Source organism: Buceros rhinoceros, unplaced genomic scaffold (genome assembly GCF_000710305.1).
Source record: "Buceros rhinoceros silvestris isolate BGI_N320 unplaced genomic scaffold, ASM71030v1 scaffold36082, whole genome shotgun sequence".
In the NCBI taxonomy this organism is placed as follows: Eukaryota; Metazoa; Chordata; class Aves; order Bucerotiformes; family Bucerotidae; genus Buceros; species Buceros rhinoceros.
Window position 1 is genome coordinate 14,195 of NW_010401273.1, and position 10,646 is coordinate 24,840.

Below are 10,646 nucleotides of genomic sequence, written 5' to 3' on the forward strand. Positions count from 1 at the left end.
AACGAACATTTAAAGCTTGGATCTTGTAACAGTACAGGATATACTTTTACAGACTGGGCGTAATGCAACAACCAGTAGGAACAGCCACTAATCAGCGATGCCTTTTAGAGCTTCTGCTTATAGCTGAGTGGTGTTCCAACACAACTCAGAGGCATACTCTGAAGTCTGATAGGTCATCAGACCCTGCAGGTTTTATTCATATTACAATCATCTTCCAAGCACAACAAGTAGAAAATATTTAAACAGCAGAAGCTGTTTTAGTGAAAATATAATACAGAAACAAGTTTGTTCCAGCACTCCCAGGATTAAGGTCAAGCTTTAATTCAAAACCATCATTGAAAGTGGTTCCTATACATCCCCCAGAAGAAAGTACAGCAGCTAATTGATGCCATAAAGGTACCAGTGAAAAGCCAGTTCGGATACTGTAACATGCAAAATCTGGGCAGGTAACAAATCACTTCACAATTCAAAGATAACAGCAAGTTTAATTTCAACTGGCATTACATACATCAGAAAAAGCATTACTTCATCCTGTACATTTAGATTGGAAATAATTCGACAGTGCACAGAAGGTGACATCATTTGAAATCCAAACTGATACATCACTACTCCAAGTAAAATTGCTCTGAACACAGAAGTTCAGTGTGGTTACTCCCACTGAGAGTCAATTTACACCACTTATCAGCCATTCACTCATATTATACAACCCATAACCAAATGACCAATACAGTAATGCACTTCTCATGACATCTTTTATGTCTAGGGTCCAAGCAGAGAAAAATTATTCTAAATAAATCCCAAAACTGAACTCTGATGTGAAAATACATTTTTGGCACTCTCAAACTATGTTTTTAATTAGATTCTTTTCAAGTAACAAGCACTTTTTAAAGTAGATAAAGTCAGAATTAAAAGGTGCATCAGTAAAATGCTGCAGCATATTCTAGAAGAGACTGCCAAGGTTTGCAAGCAACGCATATTCAGGCAATACTGAATCAACGTACATTTAAATACGCAAACAACCTTCAGGAGATAATTAAGTTAAAATCTTCAGTCAAACCTAGTGTCAAAGGCAGAAGAGTGGTTTTGAATTAATATCTACAAAAATAAAATTAGGACATTGCATCACAAGATGGACTTCTAGTTGCAGTTTAGTCTTGCATCTCAAACAGGTATTTAATTCTGAACTAGTAACAGTCATGACTGAGCACACGCACAGACTGAGTGACCATTTAGTATCCGTAACTGGCAGTGAACCATGTCGCATAGCACTACATGTGAATCCAAGAGAGCAGAACTGTCAAACACAACATTTAGATCACAGTTTAGGACTGGGTAATCAAGCTAGCGTGGAAGAGTCAAAGAAAATTCAAGGCATGCACTGAAATACCAAGCTGCCATTTCACAGAAGCAACATCTTTGAAGACAATCCACAATGCAATTGGAAAGATTTTTCTTGACAGAACGTGTTTCGGGAGCTGTCATCCACAGTTCATTTGTTCTTGGTAAGTTGTAACACAGAGGAAATATCAGAAAACCATTCACCGCAAATTATTCCAAGTTTACATTTTTAGAGGACCAAGACCTCTTTCCCAAAACATTTAACCATTTAAAGCAGTAGAGCAAGCAGTAACAGGTACTAGGAAGTAGTGAGATGACATCAATGTTAGCAACACCATTTCACAACCCCAAACTTCTCTGTTGTGCTTAACACTACCTAATCCCAGGCACATCAGTTCTGACTGTATGACAGGACAGAGATTCAAACAGCTAAAGTGTATTTACTTCTTGCATGACCACCTCTGAAGTCTCCCACTGATTTCTACAGATTTCCTCTGCTACTAGAGGCCTTTAAGGAAGCACACACAGCTCTCTACCTTTTTCAACTTGAAAGGACTGAAGAGGAGGGCATATCTGAAATATTTTGCAGTACTTACTACATTCTCATTCCTGCCAGATCTTTGAAGTCATCAACAATGGTATTTCATAGCCAGCAATTTCACAAAAGACTCTGCTTTTATCCGAAGCTATATTCTAGAGCAGTTCTTACAGCACTATTAGAAAAAACTGCAGTAAAGAAGAAATTGTGACCAATACTAGCTAATGGATAACTAAGTACTCTGCAAAATTATCAAGTGATTCAAATGCTTGGCTGCAAGTATGTTTTATGGAGTATGAAATATGTAAGGTAAATAACTGTCAACTCAAGCTTAGCAGTTTTATCCACACTGGCCTAAAACCGTAAAAGCTCTTTTATCTACACTATAGCCACGTCCATAACAAGTACAAATTATTCAGGTTACTACCACAGCATAATATACTGGATAACTACTAGTCAGTATAGTGATAGTATTGTTTTGCAGAAGTTTTAATCAGGAAGTATCAAAGAGAACATTCATGCTTGGATAAGTGTGACTAAAGCAGGAATTAGTTAATAACCCCAGATAAACACAAAATGGCATGCAGATAGATCCTTGTCACTCTGTTATACCCACCCTCTCACGGTACTGCTCAAAGAGCAAGTTTTAGCAGCAGATACAACACACAAGCTATATACACACATACCACCTTTAAATTAAACTCTATCAAACTAATCTGAACTCTGCCGCCTTCTACCAATTGCTTCTCCACTCTAACTGATGATGTTTTATTGCAGTTTAATAATTTAAAATAAGGAGCCCTAATGGAAAGTCAGGCTCTTTGAACAGGCCAAGACACACACTTCTCCATGCCAGGGCAAGAGTGCTCTCTCCTCCCCAAAGAGGCTGAATCCCATTAATGACACACACCAACATTAAAGCTAAGGAGCAAGAGAACTAACACCCCCTCACTGTGCTGTTGCCCATTCACATCACTTTTCCCTAAGAATGCTCACGTCTAATGCATTTCAGCATGGCCCTCCCAAGCTTTGCTTCTTCCCCCTCCTCAAATCATAACATTTCCTCCCATTATGCTGGAGAAGCAAATACCAGTAGGAGACCACAGCATCATTTCAGACTGCACAGTCACCAGCACTGCAAGGCTTAGTACAGTACCTACAGCCAGGCAGAAAGTGACCTGCTACACATCAGCTTCTGGCAATCTTATGACTATTAGTTCAGTTTGATGCAATTCTGTCATTTGAAACTTCTCTCTTACGGAATTGGATATGGCAATAGGCATCCAGAAAGCAGGTGAAGATACATCTATACCTATGCTAACTGCAATGATGTTTTAGGGAAGTTAAAAACCCAGCTCTGTTTCAGATGTTGAATAAGGGTTTGTATCTTCTACAATCACATCTTAGAACACTGAGCATCAGCAGATGCGCTGCTCTTGAAGTTTGAGAAAAATGCACTTGAACTGCAGAGTTTAACAGTAAGCTAACTACTTAGCTTTTCTTGAAGGCTTTCACTTCTTTTCAGGTATTCACTGTTCAGGTTTCCAGTCATGTTTTTTCAAATGTTACCCATCAGCACACTAATAACAGAAAGCTGACATTAAGAGTAAAGTTTTTGTTTAGAGTTTACTTTCTCCCGAGGTTACTTAGCTCCAAAAACTCATTCTCAAGTACCCTTAAGTTACACCAAAGATTAGAGTAACAGCCACACAGCACAGTGCCAAAGAATAAGAAAAGGTATATCACATACACCTTAAATATGTCAGTGTAGTTTTGTGGTGATCATTTTACTTTAAGCTACTGTAACAAGTCTTCAAAGCAGAAGAGTAAAGATCTTCCTTACAGCACAAAGACTATTGATAACTACTATCACAAAATTAAATCCCTAGCTCTTACAAAAACTGTCAACTACCTTGCAGAGCTATAATATAGGTCAGATAAGTTTGAGATGGAAGAGGGAAGGCTAAGAATCCAGTTTTAAGAGATTTCTTTTCACATGCAGCAAACCGTTTTAAGATTGTACTGATACTAACAGATTCTACTCAAGTCTTAGTCTAGGGCATACACCTAGAATTGTGTTTGATGTTCCAAGAAATGGTTAATTATTAGCTACACTTTGTTACCACAGCTTCTGTCAAAGTTTTCAGATTGATTATGAAGAATACAAATATTTTGATCATGTAACCTCTGAATTTCTCCATCATAGAGCAAGATTAGCAAGTTACAGCACCTGGTCTTTAGACATTAGTATTTCTATTTGAGAAGTCAATAAACCAACTCTGCTTCAAGCTTTATTTCATTCATGGATTCAGACCTATACCTGCTTCACTAAGAGGTCTTGCTTAGAGCTGCAAAGTTTTCACATTGTCCCTCAAATCTAACTCAGCCTGTCCACAATACCAACAGATAAACAGTCCATCTCCACAGGAAGGCTACCAGCACAAAACCAAGCCTCGCTCCTTTACACACCAGTCAAATACACATTAAAGCCTTAGTCCTGACCATTTGCTGAGACAGCTCCTCACTACCACCACTTTTTTCTCATGTTTCTTTACCATACCTAGGAGCAGCAAATCACTTTCAAACAGCCTGCCAAAAATTAAGCACAGCCCTACAGAGGACATTTACACACACCTGAAGATCCCACACAGGTTTCAAAACCAAAACATAGCTCTGATAAGCCCTATGATAAATAGGGAAACAGTTTGGGAGATGGTTTAATCACAACTTCCTTGATGTTAAAAAAAAGGAATGGAAAAGCTGGAGGAATGCAGGCATTGTAGGCAACCTAAAAACAGTTATGAGGCCAAATACAAGCCTAGTCACTAAAGGATTAGCACAAAAGCATTTATGTCAAAGACCAGATTGAAACTGATATCACAACCACCTAATCGAGAAGGTGACTGACATGTAATCTTGTCAACCAGCTGATGAAGGGGAAGAGTGCCTTTCTACCCCGTCAGGCCAGTACAGAGAAGAGAACCTCCTACAGTCCTCACGACCCTGTATTAGGTTACAAAATATGAAGGAAAATTTTACCTCATTGTTCAGATCCCTATGCTATAGAGAAATGACTTCCATAAACCAGAGCTATACAAAGCCAATAAACTATAAGAGGACATGAAAAGAGCCGTGTCACCAGTAGAAAGGCCCCTGACTTTGCCCAAGAGCTCCCTGTACTAAAGTAAGTCTACCTAGCTTACTCTCATCTGACAGTAGCCCTTTGTAGCGAAAGCCAACCACACACCAGATTCAACTAGTTTTAGAAAACAAAGGTTAAGAGGGTGTTTATCGCATATCAGATGAGACACAGCTTTTGGCGTTCCTCATGAAATTACCATTATCTACTAAATAAACAATACCAGTGCACAGAATTCCTCTAGCCAGCTTCCAATGAGAAGAAGTGCCAAAAAACTACATGACTGGGCAAAAACGTGCTTGATTTAACACACGACAGAGCAGCAAACAATGCCAGAGTTAGGCTGTCACCTAGACATCAAACATGTCTGGCTTATGTATCTTGAAAAAACTGCCACAGCATAGCAGAAACAAGGACTGTCCTTTCAGTCATCTAATCAACTTATTAATTCTAACCCCACTGAGAATATTGAGACAGTAAAAAACCTGATTGAAGTTTCATGGGTTGTACTTCTAGATAGCTTGACTTTTACTTTTAGAACGGTCTACTATTCATACCTCGAGATATCTGCTACCCTTTAGGATTCTAGAAAGCACAAATCCCACAAGTGAACTGCTTCATTTCACCTCAGGAGCAATTTAAAACATTTTTCTTTATCATTTGCTAGGTAATAGTCCAATACAGAATAAGATACTAAGTATTCACCCCTGAAAAGGAGAAAAGATGTACCACCAACATCATTGGCAATAGCGAAGAAGGGAACAGAGTAAGATGTTGGAAGACCAAAGTCTGAAGGGGAACTAGAACTAAGTTCTGAAGAGGACTCCATTATTGCAATGAAGTGAATGTGGTGAAGTTCCCTTTACACAGTACTTTAAGTAGAAAGCTAAACCATATTATCAAGTGTGAACAAGGGTACTAGAGTGAGGTAAGGTACCCCAGAGGCAGAAGCTTTGGGCATTAAATTCCCTCCCTAACCCCACACAAGTTTGCTAGTTATTTGCTATTAGCCAAATCTTAATTATTAACTATTTGCTAGCATAGTATTATTTACTTCAGCACTGGGACAAATGCCAAGTCTTTTCATGCTTCAAAAATACTACCAAGAGTTGATACTTAACTGAGGAGCTCACAGCTGTAGAGTATTACAGATCCAAACCTCATTTTTATACAATGTTTTCCTCACTCAAAATATTTGACTATGCAATTTTAGTAGTCAACATGCAAAAACTCCCTTAGTGGAAAGAGATACCTTCAGCTGGAACATCAGGTACATGACACAACACCAACAACGGCCAAGAGCCAGACATGCTTTAAGAACCCCCACCCAATTTTAACCAAGTAGTATTGAAAAAATTACTGTTACCATGCAGAGCTATGGCTTCACGGAAGGGTTGCAAATCAGTCTCTACAGATGAGCTAGTTTCTGTTGAAGCAGCTCGGTTAGGGGATACTACAGTCAGTCTTGGGGGAGCTCTAGAATTTCTTGGAGGAGGAACTTTTCCACACAGGAAACTGATCAAGTCTTCTCTACGAATAGTTCTTCTGCGTTTTTTAACCCAAGCTAACACATCCTTATTCCGACGCTGGTAGCCAATCTGAATTCCTACATCAAAGCTTCGCTGATGGGCATCCACACTTTCTGCAAGAAGACAGAAAAAAGTTTAGTGTCACAAATAGAGCAATGTACAGTCTGGCGCATCACCGACACCGCTTCCTGTCAGCCACGGGAAAGAAGCATCTCCTGCAGGTTACTGTAATGCAGTGCCACCTTAGCCACAACAAATTAGCTAGCACTGAAGAGGAGTCCTATCAAAACCCAAGAGAAGATTAGCTAAAAAGTTCCATTCCCCTTTACAAGTCAGAAAGTCACCAGCAACTCAAAGCACCACCTAAACAGCCCTTATACTTACTTCAGGTCAACACTACAGAACTGTTTATAAAACCATATTGTATTAACATTAAAAACACACTTAGAGCTTGTCAGTCTGAGGAAGGTTCTTAAACCATCAGACAATGCACTTCAAGAGACGCTTACAGCACATCAGTACAGTCAGGAAACACCACAAAAAAGGAATAACTGCTTTTCTTGATTGACAGGTAAGGGATTTTCAGAAAACTCCAATTTCTTTCGAGTCCTTCTAGTTTCATCTGATTTTCAGTTGCAGCAGCAATTTGCACAAGGCCATTCTTCTGAAACTAGTGAGAACACAGATGTCCCCAACGCCTTTCCATTAGGCAACACACCATTTATAAGTCTAAAAAAGTCCTTCCCCATTTAAATCCCATTGCAATTATGACATTCAAAAGCTTTAAACACATTATTTGCAATTAATCCTACTACAAAATGCAATTTTTCTCCATTGAGGTAGTTGGTCACCTGTGCGCATCATTTCTAATCTTCTAATGTGGCCTTCAGGCTTCAGGGAGTACATTGGTGGCTACTAGTTTGAGTAAGTTTCAGACAACAGTAACAAGTGGGCTAAACCCAACTCTACACCATTATGCTCGTTTGTCAGACTTGTTGCCAAGCTTTGCCAACCGGTATTTCAGTTTTATGACTATCACTGCTATATTGCTCCATTATCCAACACATCCACACCAGTTTTATTTACTCAATTTCCACGTATTTAAGACTGGTAATGCTATTCTTAAGATTTATATTGCAAGGCACCACCACATGGTCCACAAGAGACAGCACTAAAATCTACACTATCAAAGACCAGCACTTCAAGCACAACCACCTACCAAAAGAGAAAAACATCTCAAACTGATCAGAGTTGGCTCCAACTACAAGCTCTACAGGCATACAGAGAGCACAGTGCACAGCTAAGTTACCCTTTGCCTGTGCTGCTTTCTAATCAAAGGGCTAGAAGGTTTATAAATGCCAGTTCCTGGGAAAACAATGGCAACAAGACAGATTATTCCTCCAACCATTTTATACTCCTTCCACAGCAGCTTAGGCTCCAGTGCATTCATAGCGAAAGCTACTTTGGAAACTAATGCTGTTCCCTCAATCACTTCCTGACCCTCCATCAGAAAGTCCCTCGGAGAGGCGAGGGGCCCAGCTTTACACCAATAACCTGCTTTCCAAAGGACTGACTACAAACCAGTTATGAGGTCAAACACACTGACTGCTGACACAGCCTGGACACATTTCAAGCATCATTACCCTGGGAAAGATTAGATTTTTATGGTAAAAGCTGCAACTACTTTGTTTACAAAGTTAGGTTGGCAAAATGTAAGCAGTCAAGTTGCAAACATTCTGAAATTAGCAAGTCAAAACTAACATTAGCAAACAGCTTTTTAATAAAAAATAAGGTAAAGTGTAGGCTCAGAAGTCATATTCCAATATATGCCTAAGACTTTCCACAGTGGCCTGAAGTTCTGAATGCTACATTACAACCGCATCTTCACTTCAGTACAATCTGGACAACAATCGAACATCTTTACATGCAGCCTCTATCACCAGCACCAATCAGAAATTCATGACAATGAATTTCTGATAATAAACCTTTGCAGAGTAGTGTGATGTTAAACAACTAATCTATTTTCAGAAAAAATGCTGACATTCAAGCACCACAGCATTATCCTTGTGGACTAATGCCTCATGCAGCTCTTGTTATGAAGAATTCTGATACTTCAAAAATCCAAACATTTATCAGATCAGAAACCAGCTGACAGGGCAAGAGACAGTTTGTGGTGTTCAGTTTACCACACCAAGTACTTCTCCTATGTTTTGACAAAATCCAAACATTACTGAGCATGTGAGAAGCAGGAGATTTTAAGAGCCATGTTCATTACGGAAGGCAAATGCACATTAAGAGACTCCAGCTTGCTATGTATGCCAGCTGTTCTGTGTTCTCAATAAATTTCTACCACTTGGAAGTTAAATTAAAATTGAAAGATGGCACTTCTGCGTAACTGAGGTACTGCAGCACTTAGAGCTGTTTGAAAGAAAGATTTGTTTCAGGTGCTGCTTTTTGAAGTATTACATTATACTCAAAGACAGGTTCCTACTTAATCTGATCCCCACATACATGGTCTTCTCTTAATCACATTGATTGCAGAAATATAGGGCTCATTTTATCTGTAGCACAAGTACACAAATGGCTTACCCAAAAATAAACAGCCTAAGTCTTGTAGTAAAGATGCTGTAAGGGAGCAAGCAATGCCATTCATAGAAAAAGACTATAGTTATTCCAGACAATTTATTAACACTACAGGCTGCTACTCTAGCACCACGGACAAGTGACTATGTCCCAGACCATGTTCTGGTGACCCACTACCTCAGGCCAACACCTACCCTGTCATGTGATGTGCTGCCCCTTTACTTGACCTACAACATACACACTCACAGGCACTGTCTGCAAGGGTCAAGGCTCTGGAGTGAGGGTCATGCATCTGTATTTCCTCCTTGCTCTGTCCACATCTGTCAGAACCATGACTGGCCACAACAAACACATTACTAAGTTCAATTGCTCAAACACAAATGCAAAATGGGAAAAACTGGAGAGAAATGAAAGATCATGCAAGTAGAATTAAAGATAATGCTGTACAGACCAAGGAAAAACAAACATCCCACAACTCAAAAAACCCCTGCAAGTCGGAAAAACAACAATTTAGAATTTTAGGGTTTTTTCCTTCACTGGAATGGAAGACAGCAACAATGAGAATCACACTGTGTCAATTCAGGCCTCCACTGATGCAGATATAACTTTTGTACAATCTTTTAAACAAACTAGAAACCACTGAATTATTCTTCAGCAAACAAGAATTCTTGTGACAACCCAAAGAACAGCAGAGGTCAGAAAACAGCTCCTGACAGAAACATGCAGTAAAACAGCACAAAAGCACAGCCATGTGCAGAGTGCCCTCTTATCAAAGTTTTGGCTAACACTGCCTTCTTACAGCCACAATGACATTCTAGTGCTTAAAATAAACTGGGAGGCTTTCTTGGGAAGTCTGTCACAAGATAAAACTTTTCGTCACAGAACATCTACACAGAATTCTACAAACACTAAATCCAAACTATGCTTCTCCACAAATGTAAATGTATTACACTGATACCCCAACATTTAATATACCATGAAATACACAAAATGCAGGAAATCCAAGTGCTGTTTACTAAGCTATTGCACTCTTCCCTTGAACTCCTGAGAACAAGCCACACATTACAAACATCCTTTTTCAGGACTCTCAAAGTAAAACAGCTTAGAAGTTATTAGTCACTGACATGAGACAACAGAAAAGATTCAGCTGCCATCAGCTAAAGTGGCCCAGGGAAAACTTGCAAGATTCAGGAAGCAGTCTCGGGTTAGATTTTATCAGGGTGAATAAGAGACATTAACAGGCCCCACTTATGAGTAAGCCGGGGCAGGAGGCAGAGCGGGGCCCGGCTCTGTGGGGAGGGCTGCCGGGCAGCGCGGGGGGCAGCCCCTTACCTTTGTAGAGGTTGGTGACCGCAGTGGCGGCGTTCTGGAAGGGGACCCAGAGCGAGAGCCCCGGCTGCTGGCACACCCGGTCTGCAGGGAGGGAAGGACACACGCTGTTTATTTTGGAGTCACCAACTCCGAACGGCCATGTTAGGTTTCGCCATTTTGTTCCACCTTCCGAAGGCAACTCGGGATC

General features: G+C 40.0%; 1 protein-coding gene across 1 annotated transcript in view; it reads right to left on the minus strand.

Moving 5' to 3' along the window:
- The window catches only part of LOC104489995 (chromosome unknown open reading frame, human C16orf72), a gene marked incomplete at its 5' end in the record, with an annotated part of 13,927 nt that extends 3,387 nt beyond the window's left edge, over positions 1-10,540 (minus strand). Inside the window, 2 exons of the mRNA XM_010132219.1 lie at positions 6,382-6,657; positions 10,460-10,540. Coding sequence (XP_010130521.1) covers positions 6,382-6,657; positions 10,460-10,540 — 357 coding nt within the window. The remainder of the gene's footprint in view (positions 1-6,381; positions 6,658-10,459) is intronic.
- Between the last annotated feature and the right edge of the window lie 106 nt (positions 10,541-10,646).